General features: G+C 42.2%; 1 protein-coding gene across 9 annotated transcripts in view; it reads left to right on the top strand.

Moving 5' to 3' along the window:
* The window catches only part of KIF1B (kinesin family member 1B), a 92,433-nt gene extending 69,945 nt beyond the window's left edge, over positions 1-22,488 (top strand). For all 9 annotated transcript variants that reach the window (XM_061450145.1, XM_061450142.1, XM_061450138.1 and 6 more), the window contains 16 exons: positions 454-509; positions 3,120-3,228; positions 3,826-3,892; positions 6,454-6,538; positions 6,794-6,899; positions 10,851-10,965; positions 11,528-11,661; positions 12,174-12,235; positions 12,929-13,074; positions 13,402-13,641; positions 13,998-14,069; positions 14,662-14,783; positions 15,517-15,666; positions 16,138-16,330; positions 16,938-17,056; positions 17,811-22,488. In XM_061450145.1, the coding sequence (XP_061306129.1) occupies positions 454-509; positions 3,120-3,228; positions 3,826-3,892; positions 6,454-6,538; positions 6,794-6,899; positions 10,851-10,965; positions 11,528-11,661; positions 12,174-12,235; positions 12,929-13,074; positions 13,402-13,641; positions 13,998-14,069; positions 14,662-14,783; positions 15,517-15,666; positions 16,138-16,330; positions 16,938-17,056; positions 17,811-17,853 (1,819 nt within the window). In that variant the 3' untranslated portion in view covers positions 17,854-22,488. The remainder of the gene's footprint in view (positions 1-453; positions 510-3,119; positions 3,229-3,825; positions 3,893-6,453; positions 6,539-6,793; positions 6,900-10,850; positions 10,966-11,527; positions 11,662-12,173; positions 12,236-12,928; positions 13,075-13,401; positions 13,642-13,997; positions 14,070-14,661; positions 14,784-15,516; positions 15,667-16,137; positions 16,331-16,937; positions 17,057-17,810) is intronic.
* Positions 22,489-23,392: the final 904 nt, after the last annotated feature.

The following is a 23,392-nucleotide window of genomic DNA, read 5'->3' as shown; positions in this document are numbered from 1 at the left end:
CTGAATTATTGGAATGGGGAAAGGACCCCTAGTGTCTAAGTCCTCAAAGCTTAAGAGAAGAGGCTGAGGAAGCAGGTGCTGATTTTAAAAGGAAATGCCAGCTGAGTCGTGGCCTTTCCCTTAAGTTATTTTGGGAGATGTCTGTTACCTGCTTAAATTTTCAGTTCAGAATAGGGGTAAAGTGGTTGGAAATTGTAAGTAATTTTGTACTGACAGCTAGCATTAATTAAGTTAGAATAGAAAAAGGGCATAAGTCAGTCTGAGACATGTGTTGGACCCACTTGTTTTCCTGGCAGGTGATACTTACCTGTCTTTGTGGGATGGTGAAAGACAAAAATGGGTGGAGGGACTGTAGTTGGTGTCCGTGTGTACATAGATGCCCATGTGTGTATTTGTATATATTGTTTATGTTTAGCTGCCTCTATATGGATAACTGTTTTCATTTCTCTATAGCCCTCCACAGCCTTCCCGAAGATTCTTCCCTCCCCCTATGCCACTCTCAAAGCCAGGTGAGAGCAGTTCTCTAACTCTGACATCACATGCCTGCTCCTGAAGGTTGTGGTGTATTCCTAAGCTATTCAGGACACCAAGAAATGTAAAGAGTGGACATTGCAAAGGGCACTGGAGCTGTCTTTGCTGGGTATCTTCCCTTTTATGTGTTCTTTTCAAGCTCCTCTTGCAGGAAGTGCTTCTTGGTTCATTAAAGGGTAGAGTTTCATTCCTGAAGAGTTGACCATCTTCCATGAGATCTGGCTATGGCTCTTTATGTGCTTACTGAGCACTTGAATGAAGATTTGCTTAGTCATTAACTGCTTCATCTTTTTGCTCTCTAACATTCTTGTGTAGTGGGTCAGTCTTATTGAAATGATCCTTGGTTTTCTTTGCTTATTTGTAATACTGCATGCTGAACTCTTGTGCCTTTTATATCATTTCACCTTTTAATTTCCTCCTTCTCCAGCTTTCTCTCACCTGCATATTTCTACCATCCTTTTTTTGTGTGTGTTCCATTCCCTTTGCAGACCATGAAAGAAAAATTGAGTTGATTAGGTATCTTATGTCTGGCTATGTAAACGTGCATGTGCTGAACACGCTATCCGAGCATGCCAACGTGCTTGCATCCTCTGCCGTGGCTGCTTTCCAGGATGGAGCTGACCAGCTGCCACCTTTTCTCTTTCTGCCTGTTCCCAGTTGTCAGAGTGAGCGGGCTCCTAAACGAGATGGTTAGTAGCCAAACTTGATCTATGGTAGATGTAGAAGTAGTTCCACAACGTGCTCCAAAATTCCTTCTTCCTTTACTGTGTAGTATTCTTGGGACTAGAAACTGCCATGGTTGTAGTCATGGAAAGAGGATGCTGTGCTTAAGTTTAGGGCTGTTCTAGAGAGAACCTTATAGTGAGTCTATAAACTCCACTGTGCTAGGCTTCACAGATTTTTCTGTGTCGCTGGATCTCTGCCCTGAAACTTCCTGGATCTTTGGGTGTATTTATGTATTCTGTACATAGTTTTGTGATACTGGGATGAGAAATGCTATATATGAAAAACCAGCTATCTGTAGAGGAAATGTTCTGCTGTGTTCTGTATAGGTTTGCTTTTTTTTGTCTTCTTTTTGCCACTAATAATGCTGTTCCTCACAATAAAATAAACAAGCAAGCAAGGAGAAAAACCCAGCCCACCCACTGGTTATTAACTGTGCCAGAGCAAGTCCATGAGAACTTCTAGAACTGGCTTTCATGTTTAATTAAATATGTCTTTCTGTTGTCTTTCTCTTCTGGTGCTTTTGAGTTTCTTTGCTCAGCGGTAAACTTGAGTGACTTGTGTGTTTGTTCCTCTGTCTATCAACGGCAGAGTCCAGCTGTAATGAGGTCACATGCTATATGATATGATGGGTATAAGAGAGTGACTACCATGAGTAATGAATGGGAAGAGTAAATGGTGACGCTGAAGCTTGCTACCTAGCATGATGGAGTTGTGGTACTGTAAATAACTGATAATAATAAAATCTGTCTCTCCGAGGAAGCTACTATTTTACCCAGAAAAGAAGCAGAATTCTTTATTATTATTATTACTTTTTAGAAGGGACTACACATGCACATTGTCAGGGACCTTTTCCTCACTGGGGACTGTTCTGCCCTTCCAGTGCATGGAAAGTTCAGTCATGGTGGAAGCTGAAGGATACATATTGTTGTGAAGATATGAGAACCTAAAGAACACTTGAACAGGGAAGAATGGGGCTTGAGGGTCTGGAAGGGAGAATAATTATTTGGCTTAATAAAAGCAATGAGATGCATATGTGAAAGGAGGAAAAAATAGAAAATCAATTGCAGAGTTACACAAGTACCAGTCACAGTGCACAGGAACTAAGCTTTTAGTATGTTCCCATTTATAAGAATGAGTGAACAGATAAGTCATGTAATGATAGCTAAAAGTTGTGGTGTAAGTGTGTGTGAAGGAATATCAGGTTGTTTCTAGGTTTTCAGATACCCCATTCAGTTTTTTAACATGGTTTATCCCTGTGTTTGCATGAAAGGAATTAGAAAGGATCTGGCAGGAGTAATCGCTAGTACCAAAACATAAGGAGCTCAGAGACATACTTTGGCAGGATTATGGCTCTGGAATAAGTCTTGTTCAGCCTTTTTGCATACGCATTATCTAAACTGGCACAGGAGTCGAGTAGTTTGTAACATGGAGAGGACTGAAGCTTTAAGTTCCTGATTTTCTTTTTCTTCCTCCCCCTTTCCTTGTGTGTAGAAGGAAAATGTACTTCATGGGTGAGTACTGTTGCAGATGAGCAGACCTAAGCAATTCTAAATCACCATTAAGCCAAAAAGTAACTGATGCACATTTGGAAACCTCTTTTTCTGTGGATCTAGGAAGACTGCATATTTCTACAAGCTTTTTGGATACACTTTTGATTCATTATTTAACCTTTTTCCTTTACTAATTCAGATTTAAAAACCAACACTTTGCTAAATAATGATTGCTGTAAGCAATCATTTTCATGGAAAAAGATGTGGTCTGCACATGTATATAGGATCTAGGATCACTGTAATGAGCCCTTGGGTAAGCTTCTATTGTTCAGTCTTTGTAAATACATTTTTTCTTTCATTTCTTTCTTTAAGTGCCAGCTACAAAGCTCAATCCTCTGAGCAAACACAGCTTGGGCCAGAGTGTGAGCAAGTACGACCTCCTCGTGTGGTTTGAGATCAGTGAATTGGAGCCAACAGGAGAGTAAGTCCAATATTCATCTTTTATGCTTCTTAAGAACAGTGATTGATGGGAGTTTGATCTTTTACCCTTTGTTCCCCTCACACCAGGCTCATGTTTAGCAATTGTTATCGGGCAGTGGCCTGGCTGGTTTGTAGTTACTGGGTGTGAATTCAGCTGGCATTTATTGCCCCCATTGGAAAGGACTGAAGGGGTAGAATGATCTTTCATGATCCTGCCACTTTGAAAAGCCCCATGCACACCAGCTGAGCAGGTGCTGGGGAAACTTACCCTACTTAGGCCATGAGTTCAGATTCTTTGGGTCACTAGAAACTTTATGCTTCAGGCCCTATTTTATGTTCACCTCTGCTACAGAGAAGGGTTTTTCCTGACAGGTCCTTACGGATTATGTTGAAAGCAAGTTCCACAGAGTTATGCAGAAGTAATGGAAATACAGTGTATGATACTTCTATATTTCACTGATACAGTGGTGCAATAGAGTCCAGTCTGGGAGTCAGTAGAAACACTCTTGTTTCTTCAGTTATTATATTGAGGATGCAGAGTAAATTTGCTATGCTAAAGCGTATCTTTCCTGCCTCTTGATTTCACTGTCTCACACAGGTATATTCCTGCTATTGTGGACCACACTGGAGGCCTGCCCTGTCAAGGGACATTCCTGCTTCACCAGGTACTAATGAAGGCTGTAGAACAGCAAGTTTCACCTGAGAAGGCTTATGACTGGATTTTGCATCTTTCATGTCTTCTTCTGTCCCACACAGCTGTCTAATGATAGCTGTAGGGTCAGTCATCTTTCAGTCTGTAGTTAGCATGTTAACTTTGGGCTATGAGGAGAATATGTTTGGCCCCTAGTCTGTTGCTTATCATTCCACTCATGAAAGATTAAAGCCTTTTAGAAAGCAGGAACCTTTGGGACCAGAACCTTTTGTGCCCTCAGAGTTCTCCAACATCTCTAGCAAGGCCACAGAAGGATGACATGGACTCAGCTTTCATTGATTCTTTCTCACTGCATGTGGCTATGAGACAGTTCTGCAAAGTGACCAAGTCTCAGTGCATTTTAAATGCCTCTAATAATCCTTAAGAATAATTTGTCTTTAGCTGGATTCTAAAGATAATCCTAGTTAAATATCGTTTATGGGTTTATGTTAGGGTTTTTCTACTCTCACATTCTCAGGTCCTTTCATAGAATCACAGAATCCTAAGGGTTGGAAGGGACCTTAAAAGATGATCTAGTCCAACCCTCCTGCAAGAGCAGGGTAACCTAGACTACATCACACAGGAACTTATCCAGGCGGGCCTTGAATATCTCCAACGTAGGAGACTCCACAACCCCCCTGGGCAACCTGTTCCAGTGATCTGTCACTCTTGCAGTAAAGAAAATTTTCCTGATGTTCACATGGAACCTCCTATGCTCCAGTTTACACCCATTGCCCCTTGTCCTGTCACTGGACATCACTGAAAAAAAACCCTAGCTCCATCATCCTGACCCTCACCCTTTACATATTTGTAAACATTGATGAGGTCACCCCTCAGTCTCCTCTTCTCCAAGCTAAAGAGTCCCAGCTCCCTCAGCCTCTCCTCGTAAGAGAGATGTTCCATTCCCTTAATCATCTTCATGGCTCTGCGCTGGACTCTTTCAAGCAATTCCCTTCCTTCTTGAACTGAGGGGCCCAGAACTGGACACAATATTCCAGATGCGGGCTCACCAAGGCAGGGTAGAGGGGGAGGAGAACCTCTCTTGACCTACTAACCACACCCTTTCTAATGCACCCTAGGATGTCATTGGCCTTCTTGGCCACAAGGGCACATTGCTGGCTCATGGTCATCCTCCTATCCACCAGGACCCCCAGGTCCCTTTCCCCTTCACTACTGTCCCGCAGGTCAGCCCCCAACCTGTACTCGTACATGGGGCTGTTCTTCCCCAGATGCAAGACTCTCCACTTGCCCTTGTTGAATTTCATCAAGTTCCTCTCTGCCCAACTCTCCAGCCTGTCCAGGTCTCGCTGAATGGCAGCACAGCCCTCTGGTGTGTCAGCCACTCCTCCCAGTTTAGGATCATCAGTGAACCTGCTGAGGGTGCATTCAGTTCCCTCATCCAGGTCGTTGATGAAAATACTGAACAGCACCGGTCCCAGCACCGACCCCTGAGGGACTCCACTAGGCACAGACCTCCAGCTAGATTCTGCCCCATTGACCACAACTCTCCGCCTTCTTCCTTCCAACCAGTTCTTGATCCACCTCACTACCTGATCATCAAGCCCACACTTCCTTAGCTTATCTATGAGGATGCTGTGGGAGACAGTATCAAATGCCTTACTGAAATCAAGAAAACCCACATCTACCACTCTACCGTCATCCATCCACCTAGTTACTTGCTCATAGAAGGCTATAAGGTTGGTCAAACATGACTTCCCCTTGGTAAAGCCATGTTGGCTGCTCTTAATGACCCCCTCATCCTTGATATATCTAGAGATGGTGTCAAGAATAAGGTGTTCCATCACCTTCCCAGGGATGGAGGTAAGGCTGACCGGTCTATAATTACCCGGGTGGTAGAGTTTCATAGAGTTTACCTGTGATTTGCATTTCTTCTCTGTTTTTTAAACAGTAGGAACAGTTCTTGTAGGTTAGAAATAATGGCCATGTTCTAATAATGTCCTTATTAAAAATGAATAAAAATACTAGTTCTATATTTACTAGTGTCTTCATCAGTTACTTGCAGTTCCAACCTTCTTCCCAGCTATCACAGAGTTTTATTGTATTATGGCTTGTAACAGATACATGTAACAAAGGAGGAGAATGTCTACATGAGTGGTTGCTTTTTTCTAGTAACTTCTTTTGGTGAATACAGTTGTTTTTTTGATGTATATACTTTAATATAAGTATATAACCACACATTAATGAAGTATTTGGGTTTTTTAGGTGGTCAATTCTGATATATCCCAGGGACAACACACATCTTTGAGAGAATAGCAGCAATTTCAGGACTGTTTTAGGTTAAAAAAACTGCCTTTGTGGAATGAGAGAAGTGTTACTTCTGTTACATATGAGAATATAATGTTCCTCTTCAGTTAATTGTAGGGCTATGAAGTGCATAGGTGCTTGTTCACAGTTACAGGCTAATTTAAATGATCCTATTTGCTTCGTTTTTGTAGTATAAGTGCTAAATAGATGATGTTTGTGTTTGTGTGTGTGTGAATACTTAATCAGCTTGTTGGTTTTGAACTCTACCAGGGAATCCAGCGCAGAATCACAGTCACCATTATCCATGAGAAGGGCAGTGAGTTGCATTGGAAAGACGTGCGAGAGCTGGTTGTTGGTGAGTCTGTTGTTTTGCATGTTGCTATGGAAGGAAGAAAAAGCACTAATGGTAGTTTGTCTTTGTATCAGATTCTGTCATCTTTATGGCTATTGGCTGTGAGAGGAGGCTTTTGAAAAGGATCCAGAGGAAAAACTAAGTTTTGCCATTTCCACCCACAGTTGCTTGTTAATCACATAGTCTGTAATGATCCCTGAGAAAACAAAGTCTTTCTGTGTTTAAGATTTAAATTCATCCCCCTCCTACCTTTTCCAGGGCGTATAAGAAATAAAGCAGAGGTAGATGAAGCTGCTGTGGATGCTATTCTGTCTTTGAATATTATCTCTGCAAAATACCTGAAGTCCTCTCACAGCTCCAATAGGTAAGTGAATAAAGTGAGCACTCTGGCAGGGATCTAAAATTTCTTTGACCTCTAATTTATTGTCAGGATGTCTGGAAAGCTGGGAATGTTGCTAATTATTTACTGTAGAATTCCATAGGCACAGGGTGTTGAAATGGAGAATGAATGTTCCCATATACTCTTGCTAAGGCTGAATTCCATTGGTCTGTGTGGAGGGTTTCTAATGCATTTGAATTACTTCCCATGTGTAAGCACCATAAAGGGAGGATGGAAAGGAACAGCTTAAGGGAGTCTCAGAATTTAACCCAGAACTTTTAAACTGACACTGAGGTTTGTTGCTCGAATACAGCATTGAAGTACAGGGGCGATCTTGGGAGTATGCTTATGGAATTGTACATACCTGTATTATTCCTGGAGCAAGCTTGTGACATTTTGAGCAAGAGCCATGCTTTGTAAATTAAACTTCATAATTTGTGGATTTATACACATGTATCACAAATTGACTGCGGTCCTAATAAGGAGGGGGCTCTTCTCCATGTATCTGCAATAATGTGGGCAGCAGCATGGCCCCTATCTGTGAGGTTTCTTGCTGCTGTCTCATTAGGTTGTGTTGCTGTATAGATCAGTCAGACTCCACATTGTTTTGCTTCAGTGTCTGCAACAAAGGGCAGGGAAGCGGAATGCTGCGTTGCCAGCACAGCCTCTCCCTGCTCTGACATCAGCCAAGTCACTTGACCTCTCCTAGCTCTGTTTAGCTGGTGCAAAGCAGGAATATCTCTGAAATTGAACTCTGAATGAGGGTGTCTGAAGGGGAGGGGGTTGTTTTGGAGCCCATCTCTGCTGCAGCTGCTGAATGCTGCAGGCAGTATCTTTCTAGGCACCAAAATGGCTTCTTCCCTCTCCATTAGAGGCTTGGACTTTGAAATTCCACTGCAATATTAAAGGTGGAATCAGGATGCTGCTCCTACAGCTGAATGTCCTCCTGCCACCTAGTGTCTGTAAACACAGACAGTGACAGGGATTAGCAGTTACTCTTTGCCTCCCACCGAGAAGTGGGTATTTTATATTTAGTGTGTTTGGATTAATGGATCAGTATAACTGGAACATTACTGGTTTCAAGTCCGATTCTCTTGCATCTGCAGTTGGCAAGCTCTGTACTTCTGTTCTCTCACAGTTTAAAGGAATTCCTGTATAGCTCTGTAGTTTTCTATTAGATGGACCACTTGGGTGAAGGATGAGTGTCAGTGAGATGAAGCTGTTGACTACATCTTACCAAAACACCAAGGTTTATTTGTGGGACGAGTGTATGGCAGGGTGGCGGAGTGGGACTGAAGCCCCAGTAAAGGATTGTGTGTGTTTTGTGTTTGCTCATTGTCTGCAGACTTGTTTTCTGGTTGGTGTGGGTTTTTTGTTTGATTGGTTTTAAGTCCGCTTACTCTGTTCCTCTCAGCTGTTGCTTTTCTGTTCTGCTGTTGGCTGGACTAACTGAAGCTCTTTTCATGTTTTCACAGGCTCTTTCTTGATAAGGATATGCCTAGGTATTTTCTGTTTGCTTGCTTTGTACATAAAGCATTCTATTTTCAGGAAGCTTTATGCCCCATTTGTGTTGCTGCCAATTCCCTTTTAGCTTTTACTAATTTCTGTTAGCACTCCTCTTAGCTCTTGCAGAAGTAGTATACCTCCTCCTCCTTTGTGTCTGGGGTTTATTCAGGTGCAATTTAGTGGGGCAAACTTTCCTTTACATGGAAGAGACAGCTTCCTTTGAGTCTTTCTGATTCTCAAAATGTGCTGTCAGAATATAGTCCCTGTTTGTAGTCCTTGCCATTTTCTTCCTTTGTTCTGTGTAAAAGAACTAAATTTGGATTTCTTTTCTGCCTCTGACTCTAATTCTTGCTGTGTTTGAAGTACCAAGTCAAGGCCAGAATGATTGGGTTACTTGAAATTCCAGCTCAGAATTGCATGGAACAAAAAGCAGTGGCTGCCATGTGACTGTCATTCAACCTCTGTTCTTAGGTTGGATTTGCATCTGAAATTTAACCATGTGGCTGCTACTTCTTAGTTTACCAGTTGGCAGAGAAGCGAGACATGTAGTAGCTGCTCAGACTGCATCCCTTTTTCACCTTCCAGATTGGGTCAGAGCCAAGCGTTCTGGCTGCACAATCTGGGGCAATTTGCACTCTTTCCGTGTTCTGCCTCTTTGAAAAAGAGAAGACTTCATCTTCAGTGTTCTCAATTCACCACGAATGCTAAAATCCACCTAAAAATCAGTTCTAACTATACACTTGGGCCTTTAACCTGCTTCTCCCGTTTTCCATGCTTTGCTTGTTCTGTGTTACATTTTCCCCCTGTGCTATTGACTGTGCTAAAAGAAACTTGCTCACTTCTGTTTGTTGTCTCCCTCTACAACTATTCTAGCAAGTTCTGGTTTGGGCAGGCAAGACTGTGTGTTTAACTTTCTGGCTAGACAGAATCCAGTGGAGTGATTGTCTTGAAGTTGGGCTTGACTTCAGCTTGAGTTTTATCCAGAAGGCATCATTTTGCTGAAGAGGGGCATTTAGTTCTGCAGCGATGAACTTTTACACCTGTATCCTCTCCTCATGATGGGGAGTCATGTTTGACAATGGTGCATTGCTCATTCAGGGGTGAGGTGCACTGACTTTACCATCTGTGGAGAGCCAGGTTTTACTGCTATTTCTTCCAACCATGCAGTAAATCTGGAGCTTGCTAAATGTTTAAAAGATTGCTCTTATGACTAAGACACAATGGAAGATGAAAACACAGGAACTCAGCACAGGTTTGTAGAGGACCAGAGGACAACCTGTGGTGTTTGCCTAATCTAACTCAAATAAGGATGATTACGTTACAGTGCCTTTAAAGTTACCACTTAGCCTTTAGAATATGCTTCTGTGTAGCATTTTTAATAGAAGCAGGGCATGTAGAAGTGATTTCTGCTTCAACTGCAAACGGTGTATTTATCAGTATTCTCAAATGATATTACTTGACTGCACAGTTCACGGTGTCTCAATGCAGTGGCTGAGAATTGTGTAATTTGCATCAGGAAAAGGGAATTTTTGGGAGCTCTGAGATCAGAACTCTTTGTTTCTGATACGTCTGCTCTTGGGCTGCTGCTTGTTTCTTTGTGATTTGGGTTTTGTTATTTCTTTCTTCCACTCCCACCCTGCTTTTTGTCATGTGTCTCTTGTTTCGTTTTCATTGGCCTTGGGCATTAGTAGAGAAGGTCTTCAGAGATAGAACTTGTTTTAAAGAAATACTGTCATAAAGCACTTCTTGCTTTTAGTATTGCATCATTCGGACTTGGAATGGGATGGAAAACCTCAGTGGCAAGGGGATTTGGGAGGGAAATTATATGGAAGTGATGAAGAGTTCTTTTTCTGTTACCAGTGTAGAGAAGCGGGCTGTATTCCTGAGTAAGGGGATAGGGCTTCTTTCTAAGGAACCTACATGGAGTCAGTCTCTACCTGTGAGAAAGGAGAAAGCTCATTTCCCATAGCCCCTGTTAGGAGGGTGTGTAGTGGTGACTCTAGATCTGAAGATTTAGCTTTCCTGTGTATGGTGCTTTTACTTGTGTCTTGAACAAATGAACTTCCCTGATTGCTGGGGCAGAACTGTGGGAGCCTTCAGCTCCTTCCTTTCAACTGCAAAAGTTTGTGTTAGATCTGGAAGTTTTAATTAAATCTAGTAGGGTCATAGAAAGAAATCTTTATTTTATCTATTGCTTGATTATAGGACTTAACCCTCCCTGTCAGTCATTCTGATTTGAGGTAGAAGTAAGTTATCTTGGGAAAGAAAAGGTCTTTGCTTCAACTGTTTGTTATCTGAGCCACTGAGACTCATAGCGGATGATGTCAAGGATGAGATATTTACACTGATAAGAGGGATGAGATGCTTCACACTGATCAGAGGGATGCAGAGGAACTCTTACTATTGAACTTTTACTGTGTGTTTTTCCAGGACTTTCTATCGGTTTGAAGCAGTTTGGGATAGCTCCTTGCATAACTCCCTTCTCCTCAACCGAGTGACACCATATGGAGAGAAGATATATATGACCCTTTCTGCTTACCTGGAGGTTAGAGATCTGTGCCTTCCTTTCTGCTTGTGACTCAAGTATAACATTGAGACAGCAGACAGTGTGTACCTGAGATAAATACTGACTGGTCTAAATGATCTTTGAATCCTGAGGCCAGGGAAAGTCTTTATTCATTTTCTGAGAGCAGGGTGGAAGAGTTTATTCACAGTTAAAGTGCTACAGATGTCAAGGTATTACTGCCTCACAACAAATGTGAAATGAATCTGGTGATCTCCTTCTCTTTCTGTGCCTCATTTTCTCTATCTTTGGATCTGAAAATCCATTGAAATCAGCAAACACTGCTATGTAAGTACTACTAGTACTAAAACACTGGCCTAGCTTTTGGCTTTCCATGCGAGACACTGTTGCCTTGTGTAGTACTTCACCCACAAGATGCATCAAGTGCTTTGACAGTTCTGTTTCATGGGAACACATAAGAAAACCCTTCACCAAAGACCCAAACAAGAACGAGTTTCATAAAGCTGTCCCACTGAAAGAGGGAAGCAGTGTAACTTGGCTTAGTTGTCTGCAACCACTCATTCATTGCTGTTCTTTCTCTTAGCTTGACCATTGCATCCAGCCTGCTGTTATAACAAAGGATGTCTGTATGGTGTTTTACTCTCGAGATGCCAAGATCTCCCCACCACGATCACTGCGCAATCTCTTTGGTAGTGGCTACTCCAAATCTCCAGATTCGTAAGTTCAGTGGCCAGTTTGGGTATCCATGTTTTATGTCAGTGTACTACGGTTTTTCTCTTAGAGGGCATGGGGAGAATGCAGCTTTGTTTCTTTTATTTCTTCCTTGAAATCCCCCCTAGTTCTAGTTCTCCAGTCTGGTTTTGGACATTCATTCTTGAATTTATTTCAGTGAAGGTCTGATGGCTTCTTTCTTTACTGAGCCCTTTTTCAACCTTTTGACAGAACAGTTGGGAAGAGATCCGTTTTTCAGGCTTGTACATAGATGATCCTGATCTGGAATTTACTGCAGTAAAGTGGCTCCTTGCTGAGTCAAATTGGTGGTGGGGAGGAGCATGGGGGAATGCCACTTGCAGTCTGTTCTGGCTATTTTATGTCAAGATTAGAATTCAGATGTAGTTCTAACTTACAACTATACCTAAAGTTCTAATTTGGGGACCTCTTAACTAAAGCTAATGTACTTTGTATCTGAAATTAAGAGTTCTTTTTCCCCTCTGTTTTCTTGTGAATAGCAATCGTGTAACCGGGATCTATGAACTAAGTTTATGCAAAATGGCAGACACAGGAAGTCCAGGTAAGCAGTGACTGGATGTTTGAGTGACAAGTATGAAATACTGCAGAAAATTCCATAGGCAGAATGGAGTAAACACTTCTGCCCCGATGGGAAGCAGTTCCTGTGTTTCACAGGAGCAGTGGAACATTGCCGTTCCATTAAAAAAACTTATGCAGGCTTTTATTTTCCACTCGGGTCTGTGTTTTACCATTGGTGAACCAAGGATTCGCCCATAACTTTACATTTTCTGACATGGGTATATAAGGGAACTGGGCACGTGCCTGAGTCAGACTTAGAGGGCATAGTACATGGCTCATAACTAGCACAGGTGAGACTTTGTATTTGCAGCAGTAGTTTTCTCTTGGTCCTCATAACTGATATCTGATGCAAGCTTGATAACTTGGAAGAAATGTAGTTCATGTAGTATCAATATATTTTTCCTTTAAGACCTAGCAATTGAAGTTCTTTTGTTTACTTAGACTTAACAGGAGTTTGCGTTATATCCTGGTCAGTAGAAATGATCTGAATGAAGAAAGCTGGAAGAAATCAAATCTCTTTGGAATGTGTGACTGCTGTTAATGGCATCATTGCCGTGTTTATTTCCAGCCCAACAGCAGAAGTGTTGGCTCTTCACAGATTGCTAATTGGTAGTGTGTGTTAGTGGCATCCCTCAGACTGTTTTTAACGTGTCTGATGTTGTTTCTTGCTGCTCAGGAATGCAGAGGAGGAGGAGGAAAGTCCTGGATACATCTGTGGCTTATGTGCGAGGAGAGGAGAACCTGGCGGGTTGGAGGCCCAGGGGTGACAGCCTCATTCTTGAGCATCAGTGGGAACTGGAGAAACTGGAGTTGCTGCATGAGGTGAGTAAAGAGATGGGGAAGTGGAAGAGAAAGCAGAACTGTAGCTTTGAATTTGCCTTTGATCTTCTGAGCTGAATGAGTTCCCAGGTGGCAGTTTGTTCCCAAAGTCAAGACTGAAGTAAATTCTCTAACAGAGAAGATAGAAAGTGTGTGGCTGGCTGCTGAATAGAATCTTCAGCTCAGAATCAAAGTGTGTTCAATTTCTAGTGCTACTGTAAACTCTATAAATGCTTACTGGTGTGACTCTTGAAAGAATGCCTAAGAATTCAGTTCCTGTAAAGTAGGCAACATCCTGGAGCAGATGACACTGATTTCTTTTCTTATCAGGTGGAAAAAACCCGACACTTCCTTCTGCTTCGTGAAAAGCTTGGTGACAGCATCCCCAAGTCTCTGAGTGACTCACTGTCTCCCAGTCTGAGCAGTGGAACCCTCAGTACCTCCACCAGCATTTCCTCACAGATTTCGACTACAACATTTGAGAGTGCTGTGACGCCCAGTGAGAGCAGTGGCTATGACTCAGCAGACATAGAGAGCCTGGTGGATCGGGAGAAAGAGCTGGCCACCAAGGTATAACATGAGAAAAACATCACGAGTCTAACCTGGGATGCCAAAGATGATTAAACGTTAATGATGAGCTTCCCAGCATGGCAGATATCCAGTATTGTGAGAGCTTCATTTTAATGGGAAATGATCTGTTCTCAGCAGCCAATGCTGGTGGCTCAGTTTGTGCTATGGCTGTACCTCATCCCCCTTCATTAGTAGTTCTGTAAATGAAACATTCTTATTTATCCTTTTTATCCTGTTTATCCCTTCAAGAGCTGCCAAGTTTGTCTTGGCAAAGGGCCTCTTGTGTTTGAATTTCTCTGAAAACCTAAATGTAAAATCTTTTTCTATGTGTTGTTTGTTTTCCTTCCCCACTTCAGTGTCTGCAGCTTCTCACTCACACTTTCAATCGGGAATTTAACCAGGTGTACAACAGCATCAGTGATTGTAAGGTAAATGTTTCATGCAATATAACGCATTGTATTTGTAGTACAATAGCAATATGTTTGTAGTTTGTGGAATCTGATTCTGTGAAGAGACAAAACACTTCATAGTAATTTCTTTATTTTCAGTCTGCTGGGAGCATTTGGCTTTTCAGCATCAGGAATTGCATATTCCTGCAATATGAATTGCAGGAATTAGAAATGGTGTGAAGTTGGGCTATATATATCCTCCAGTTTATTAGCAGGTTGGAAGTGCACTATATTTCCCTACATACACTTTCCTGATGTGAAAGGGTAAATTGGCTTTTTAAACTCTGACTATCAAGTTGCAAACTAAATAGTCTGATACGCTGTTGAGGAAGTCAGGGTGTGAATAATAAGTAGTTTAGGACATTAATAACAAGCTGTGCCATTGTATTTTCACCCGGGATAGGTTTATGATGGTTGTGTGTGGAACTTTGACTAGCAGGTGAGGAAACAGCTGATAGAAATACCTTCTATTATCTGAGCCTCCCGCATGCTCAGTGCCATGTTCTAGTCTGGACCGTACCAGCTACCAAAACCCACCCCTCTAATATGTTGCCTGTATTTGTCCTTGTAGTTGTCAGATATTTCCCCCATCGGGCGGGACCCCTCTGTGTCGAGTTTCAGCAGTGCCACCCTCACACCTTCATCTACCTGCCCCTCTCTGGTGGATTCAAGATGCAATTCAATCGACCAGAAGTAAGTATAGGGTATTCATAGAAGCACGTTACCTCTCAGTGCTTCACAAACCTCTTTGCTATGCTTTGATTTATTTTAATCCCTCCCTTCCTTTTCCCTGCTTTCAGGTGTTTCTCTGTACAGCCCCCTTCCTTTATCTTCTCCAATCACTGCACAATTATTTTTCCCCATTTTGTTCTTTTGAAGTGTTTTTTCCTTGTGTGAAAGAACAGTCAGATGGGTGGCATTCCGGTGACCAGTGCAACATCACTGTGCAGAGTCCACAAGTTTTATTCAGAGCTCTGTTAAAAAGGCCTACTAACAACAACCCAGAATAAACCAGTTTGGCCGATAATCTCTGTTTGTGTGTCTCAGCTGTATCTAGAGAAGATGTTTTTCATTAAATTGGGACTAATTACTTGGTGAAAGATGTGATTTGTACCTTCTCAACCTGACATCCCTGAGGGGAGGAGTGCTGATGAAGCAGCACATTTTACATGAAACCGTAGTAAATTGGGCAAGAGAAACAAGGGAGAAGTAGTGGGGAAACAATTTATTGGTAGTTACTTGAAGTTTTATTCCATAGACTTCAAGGAAGTGCTATCTGATACTGTACAAAAGGATCCCAGTGTCGTACAAAACTGGAAGATGAAACTTGTAAGACAGGCGAGGCTGTAGATGCACTTTAAGTTCCATTGTTGCATTCAGTTGGTTTATTATGATTTACTTCTCTTTCTCCACTCTTATTTTTAAGAACACCAGAAGCAAATTCTCGTGCCTCCAGTCCCTGTCATGAGGTGGAACAGTTCCAGCTAATTCCTACGGTAGAAACTTCCTATCTTGCCAGAGCTGGAAAGAATGAATTCTTAAACCTTGTTCCTGATATCGAGGAAATCAGACCAGGGTGAGTTTTCTGTTGTGTGGCCATGGCTTCCTGAGAGCTGCCATAAGGGCTTTCTGAGATTTGTAGGGTTTTATGCCCCATTTGAGGGAGTTAAATTAAACAAGTGATAGCAGAACTGCAGAGTCCTTTATGATAGAAGCAGGATTAATGAGGGTCATATTAATATCTCTGCAGCATTCACTCCCTGCATCTACTTCATAAACAGGATTTTCACTGACTTGAATATAATGTCTGCTATCACCAAAACCATGGCTGAAGCTCACTGAAGTAGAGATCTTTGTGGCTTCTTCTTTCTGTCAGACTTTTGCATAGGTATTGAAGACAAAATTCAGTGTGCTATAGAACTTCTTCGTAGTACTGTTTGTAGACAAAACATAGTAAGGACCAAGTGCCTTGCACAGTGTTTTGCAGTTTGGTGTCTTACTTAGGGGAAAATGTATTCTTGTTTATCTGTGGGTTTGTTTTTTCCAGCTCTGTGGTCTCAAAGAAGGGATACCTCCACTTCAAAGAGCCACTCTCCAGCTCCTGGGCCAAGCACTTTGTGGTGGTTCGCCGTCCCTATGTTTTCATTTACAACAGTGACAAAGATCCTGTAGAAAGAGGAATCATAAACTTATCCACAGCTCAGGTGGAATACAGTGAGGATCAGCAGGCAATGGTCAAGGTCAGTCTGCAGCTATCCTTTATTTACCCATAGAGCTGGAATGTTATGGGTAGTAGCACATCCATACAATCCTGTGTGTCATCTCTGATCCAAGGAAAATGCATCTGTGTCTTGGACAGTGGCTGGTATCAGATGATTCTGGCCACAAAGGCCCAGTTTGTTCAGGATTTCTTCTGTTTTGGACACAGTTGCACAAGAGATTAAACAAGCTGCTGTTACACATCGTATTTTGCTTTTATGAACGTAGGAACTACATCACCCTGTATGCCTGGGTTTTGTAGTCTTGTTTCTGTGGTGTTTTGGGGTTGTGTGTTTTGTTTGTTTGTGTAGAAGGAAAACCCCAAAGCAACACACACAAGCATCTTGCAAGGAATCAAATTAACTTCACTGGTCCATCTCAGCTCTTAAAGTCCATACTTACGAGTTAACACTATAATTTGTAGAAGATGTCCTATCTGATTGACTAATAACATCCTGGAAATGACCAGTGAAAGAAGTTAGGTCTTGTGGTGTTCAGGAATGTGCCACAGCAAACTTTCCCTCAGAGAGGGAGTGCGCATCATGTGCTTGTAGTCTTCAGTAATTTAAATTGTCCTTAATATTCCAGACACCCAACACATTTGGTGTATGCACAAAGCATCGTGGGGTCCTGCTTCAGGCCATCAATGACAAAGACATGAATGACTGGTTATATGCCTTCAATCCACTTCTTGCTGGCACAATACGGTAAGAGGCAGCTCACGGGCAGACGGTGCTGCAGAGCACAAAGACAGTGAGAGAGTCATAAGCAGGAGGCTGAGAGTTTGCCACAGAATTTAACCTTGCTTACTCTGGATTTGGTGGGTTAACTGAAGGGGAAAGGGGGGGAACAAAGGGAAAATCAAACCAAACAAGCCCTGTACTTCAGAAATGCAGTGGCTGTTGTTTTGCCTTGTGACATTCCTAGCAGATGTATCCAGTTTGAACATGGGTGGTAAACTTCATGCAGTACTGTGTGTGGAGGCCACATAATGGTTTCCTTATAGGGCTGTTTTACACAATTCTCAGGCTTCTTACTCCCTCTGTGCAGGCAGGTCTGGGATGAGAACCAAAGCAGAAATCCTCATTTCCTTCCCTTTTCTTGAACTTCTCTAGGAGCTGTTCCTTTAACACGGGTCACAGGCATCCCCTGCTTGCTGGAGAGGTCTCACTACACTAGAGGAGCTCTTCCTTTTAGTTAAAAGTAGCTAAAAACTGAACTATTTTTGTACAGCATCAGATAATTTCTTAACAGTCCAGTCCTTAGAAGATCCTGTCTTCCTTTAAAGGAGCATGGCAGAAGAGTGAGAAGCCTTTCTCATTACAGCCCTTGATATGTTTTGCTTATGGGATAAACTAGGACTATATAGAAGGATTTAAGAAAAAGGTGGACAAAGTGGGGAGGGAAGAGCAATAAACTTGCAGAACTCAACAAATACTTCTTTATTTCTTTCCTCTGCAGGTCAAAACTGGCTCGAAGACGCACGGGCCAGCTCAAGTACTGAGTCCATGTAATGTTCTCATCTGTTCTCCCTAACTCACCTTCCGATAGATGAAGTGTTACCTCGCATTTTCTCTTTGTGATTCTTGACAGTTTCTCTTGTATGTAATCCTGTGGCTTAACATCCCCTCCCCTCCCTTCCCACCTCCTTCAGCACATTTCCTAGGTATTCTAACTGTACCTTGTTTCTTTTCACTTGTACTGAGGATCGTACCTAGTAGCATGTGGCCAAACTAAAAGGGAAAGAAAAAAAAAAAAAGAAAAAAAAAGAAGTGATTTATGCACGACTCTAAAAAGAAAAAAAAAATTATTTATTTTAAATTCTAACAATTGTTTTCCCATTTCCAACTGACCTTTCGGAGTCTGTCCCACTGTCCATTGTTGTCTGTCCGGACTGCTGCAGGGTTTCACTCAGTTTGTGACTTGGCAGTAGTCATTGGTTCCCTCAGGGCAACGTTCTAATGCCAGGGAAAGAGAAATTCTTCTATGTAGACATTACCCAGGGAGGAACTGCAATAGCTCCTCAGGCTTTCTGGATCCAGCCTCTTATTTAAACTCTGTTGAAAGCTGATATTGGACAAATCTATCTGGGCAGACTGGATTTTGGACTTGGTGCAAGCTTTTAGTTTCCAGGGTCCATCAGGTTAGGCATGAGCTGGAAAAGGATAGGGAACAAACCAAGAGGGGCTGGCTAGAATAATCTGCCTTTAGACTCTTGCAGGGTTGCAGGGGAGCAGTGCTTGGCTTTAACTCTTTCCCAGAACACTGACACTCACTACTCTGCCACTGAACTGAGCCGAGGAGACAGAACTTGTGCTGATACGAGGAAAAATAAAGCACATCGATCAAATATTAGATAGAATCCCTAAGGTTTTAGATGCTCAGCCTCATATTTGGCAGATGGAGAGTGTTAAGTGGAAATGGAAGTGTGGTTGTTCCCTAGAGCCCTTTCAGGAGAGCACCGCAGGAGGGCAGTGTCTCCTCTTCTGCTTTTGGTCCTGACTGCAGAGTTCCTGGAGCAAGAGCAGTCATCAACTCTCTTGGAAGGGATGTGTGGTTGTCATTGGTATGTTGGGATAGATTGCGGCATCGTTCCGCAAGGCCTGCTTCATGCATGTGTCTCTTATCTGCAATACTCTGATGACATCCCATCTGTTCATGGGGAAAGCGTCCTCTGTCTACAGAATACTTTCTAGACCTAGCACTTACAATATTCTCCAGAGAACAGCAGGACACTTTCACTTCCTTTTGGAACAACTGTTGAATGTCTTCTAATTTCCCTGCTACAATTTTAAAGAGCTAAACCCCCCTCGTTAGTTTTAACTTCAGAATCGATCCTCCCTGGAGGACAGCTCAGGAGGACTCTGGTCCTGGGCAGTGGGTGTGATAATAGGCTTCTTGTTGATCAGCTGGGTAGTGTTAGTTCTTGACCTACAGTGTAAGTTCTTGCGGGCAAGGTTTTGGTCCTTGCCCCAGTAGAAGAAGGCAGAATGAGTTTCCTTTCTGAGAAGTGAACTCATCTTCCTTAGTTAGGTTTTCAGGGAGGTTGGGAGGAGTGGTGGTTTCTTTCACTGTGTTTCAGACTGCTGTGCTATACTTTATTGACTGCCCTGGGCATTGACAGGGCTGGCTGTGATCCTGGGGGATGGACGGGGATTTCATCCTGAGGTTCTGACCTCTGAAGGCAGAGGTAAAAGAGTTTTGTTCCACTATTACAGTAGGCACATCTAGGTACACTCCAGCTCAAGAAGGTCATTTGGATTCAGCTTACTCATCACAGCTTAGAAATTCTGTGGCCAAAAGTGGACGTGGGACTGGCATCAGCTGAGCAGTTTCTAGCTTTATGGGGTTTTCATTCTCCAGTAAAGTGCAATGAATGCATGAGACCTCCTAACAGCATGGTTGGCAAAGGAGCAGGGAGATGGAGTCTGACACTTGCTAGGACATATCTTTATATATCTCGAGATAGTACTCAAGCTAAATCGTGCTCGTGCCATCTCCTGTGGTCCTCAGATTTATTTCAGAACTGGAAGCCAGAGTGAAGGAGCATCCTGGGGACCCAGGAGCATAATAGGGATTTAATTTCCTTTTCTTTTATTTTCCTTCTGGTTTTGTCTTGTTTAATTGTGTGTGACTTAACACAGTGATGCTATTCCTTTGTTATGCAATGGACGATAATGCACTTCCAGTGTGTGGATACATCAGATTTGTCAGTGCTGCAGGAGGGCTCCTCAAGCTGGAGCTAAGCCGATCTCAAGAATTAGGTTAATTTTAAGCACTAAAGTTGTTGCTGCCATCACCACTGCATGTAATGAAGGTGGAACCAGTTTGAGGAGGCAGTGATTTAGGTGGTGGCATTTTGTGACACACTTGAGAGCATTTTAAGTTTTATCTTTTTCTTTTAACTAGAAGAAAACTAGTTCGCTAAGTCTTTGCTTTGGAGAAGACAGAAAATGAACTAAGGAGATAGAGGCATTGCATAGAAACACGATTAAGGGATCTTCCTTTAAAAGCAGGAAGAGACAGAGGCTTATTTTATACAGAGCTGGAAGTGGTACAGCTGTGTTGCATAAATGTTACTCTTCTACCTAAAGACTGCAAGCAGCTTCTGGTGACTTGATGTCCCTGTGGATAACAGATCATCAGAAGAGAAGAATTCTATTTTTAAGCATTAGTATCTCTTAAGGCTGCATAATCTGTGACTGAAGTTTTTTGTTGTGTGGAGTTCAAATGGGCATTACTGTTTTCAGGTCTGACAAAGGCATACAGTTAGAGTTTCTCACCAATTACGGAAGCCTACATTGAGACATCAGTTTCCCTGCTTAAAACTGGACTGAAATCAATTCAAGTTTTCTTTAGAAGGATAATGAAGCAAAAGATTTCCATTTACTTTAAAGCTTCTTTAGCCCAACATGTTAGACATTTCTTTCTAGAAGCAGAGCAAGAAGGGGAAAACTAAGTCCTAAGCTGCCTTCTCTTGGCATTTAGAAGTGCACTCTTGGTTACCTACTGCATGTACGTGAAGTCCTGGAGTCAGACAGCTCTTGGGGCTCACCCTCTGGAGACAAGGCATCATGCCATGGGCCTGCCAACCCACTCGGCATAAGCACTCGTAGGTGTTCTTGGAGAGGATGAGTGCAACACTGTGCTGTGTTTTAGGGTTTTATGTTCCTCGCTGAAAAGAACAGAATTGCCCTTTTTTGTCCATTGAAAATCATGTCATTGATGTTGGGGCTTCCTGGATATTTTAAAGCTAAGCTAAACCTCCTATACTGTTTTTTAGAAATGCACTTTAAGTACCTTTTCAGAGAAGATTCCTGTATTCTGGGATGCAGAAGGGAAGGCAATACTGTTTCCAGACCACTAAGAAAGGGGTTTTTTTGGTCAGTGTCCAACAGTCCTTATTACTGATTCACAAGGTGTTTCAAAGCAAAGACTTCACTTTTTGCTGCTTGTACCTAATTTACAGGGATTTAATTTTATGTAATGTATTGTATATTTATACATCTGTAATTAATTGCACATTAGATAACCGGATTAGCTTTGGTATAACACCCATTGGTACTATACAATCAACTAATACAGCCTATGCCTATGCATCTTTCTGGTACTCTTGCAGAGTCTTAAGTTTTGTGTTAGTTTATACCATGGTGGGTGTTTTTGTTGAAGATGCAGCTGTGAACGTGCTGCTGGAAGGAAGGATACTGCTGCTGCTCTGGATGGTTTGCTGAATGTACTTCAAAATGGGTCTCTTAACGTGTGCGTTGCATCTCTCCATTGTAGTTAACCCCAATATGTGGTCTGAACTATACTGTATGTAGCAGGAATGTATTAATTTTGTGCTTCCTTGTTTAAAAACATCAGCTGTTCAAGAACAGGATTGACTTATTTTTTGTTCAGAAGGCCATTTATGCGTTCTAAGTATTTGAAATCAAAACTAGTCCAGCCCGAACCAGATGGTTGTGTCCAATGTTATTTGGAATGGTTTTTATATCAACAGGATCAGCTGTGTATTCGGAAAACTGAGGGTGTGGAGGTCATAAGTCTTCAATTCTTGATGTTGCCAAGTTATTGGCCTGATCCTGAGCAGCACTGAACTACCTCTTGCCTGCCCTGAAACCAGGGGTTAGAAGCAGAGGGAGTCTTGAATGCCCAGCACTTCCCAGGATCAGGTCTTGATTTTCCACTCTGCTTGTTCATACTCCATGTGCAGTTGATTAAGGTTCTTGCATTTGGACATTAGCCATGGTGTTGCACTCACATACACACTTTTAATTGCAGTCCTCATTCCCCTGTTTGATCTCTCTGTACACAAGGTATACAAGGGATATGCTGTGTAAGTGGCCTTCTTGAACAAAAAGCTCTTTGCAAACTGATTTCATCCCAGCGAAGGAGTGTATCAGCAACACTGTACATTAATTTCAGGTTTTCATTTTCTTATTTTATTTTGTAAATATATCCGAGATTTGGAGCTTGAGTATACAAAATGTAAATATAGTTCATGTATTTGTACTAATTCTGATCCATTTGCTGTATAGCCTTAGGTGTGCAACGCAGATATCTAACTGTGTATGGTAACCTTGCACCACTGAATTGTTAGTGAACGAGGTGAAACAATAAAGGTACAACCAGTGCATTAGCAGATACAACGTGTGCTCCTTTTATTATGATTTAATTGCCAGCATCTTCCATCGATGAGTTGTTTTCAAAACCTGTCCTGAACAAGGTTAGGCTTTTATGAAAAGAAAATTGTTTTGGCTCTTGCTGAGAAAGATGAGAGAATTTATTGTTCCTCATCCTTTTCCCTTTGGATTTATTGTTCCTCATCCTTTTCCCTTTGGATTTATTGTTCCTCATCCTTTTCCCTTTGGATTTATTGTTCCTCATCCTTTTTCCTTTGTGTTATGCAGAATTTTGGACGCTTTCAAAAGCTTCTTTTGCTTCAGAGATAAAACTGTCACAGAGCTGCCAGTGCTCAACATGACCATTAAAGATGACAGGAGGATGAAATGAAACCACCAAAATGTAACAGCAGAGTCTAAGGCACCAGCTCTGTGGACAGAGGTGTGTCAGGGAATCCTCAGGAATCACCTGTGTCTTGGTCTGCAAGTGGAAAATTCCTTCACTTTTAAAAGTCATGGTGAGGAAGCTGCACAGGGCATTCCCAGAGCATTGAAGGGCCCAAAGAAGGGGCCACTGCCTGATGTCAAACACCTCTCATAACTGCAGAACAGCTCCTTGATGGCAAAATGCTGATACTGGGCTGCTGGCTGGATCTGTTCTTTATCTGAAAAGCTGTCACAAAGCTGCTGGCTTCTTGCTGCTGCTGTTGATTCCTTATTTCTTTCCCAATTCAGCACGTGAGTAACTGTTAACTTTTCTGGTTGCTCTTCTGAAAGCTTGCTTGATACGTCAGGGAAGCCACTGCCTATTCTACTGCATTCGGGTTCATTCTCACCCACAAATGGTGGATTCCCCAACACTGGATATTTAAGATTCAGCTGGACAGGGTGCTGAGACATATAGCTTAGGTCATCCTTGCT

Source organism: Pezoporus flaviventris, unplaced genomic scaffold (assembly GCF_033815535.1).
Source record: "Pezoporus flaviventris isolate CSIRO_AGI_PZ_B2104156 unplaced genomic scaffold, CSIRO_AGI_Pfla_v1 ptg000009l, whole genome shotgun sequence".
In the NCBI taxonomy this organism is placed as follows: Eukaryota; Metazoa; Chordata; class Aves; order Psittaciformes; family Psittacidae; genus Pezoporus; species Pezoporus flaviventris.
Note: the sequence above shows the minus strand (reverse complement) of the source record. Positions and strands in the feature narration are given on the sequence as shown.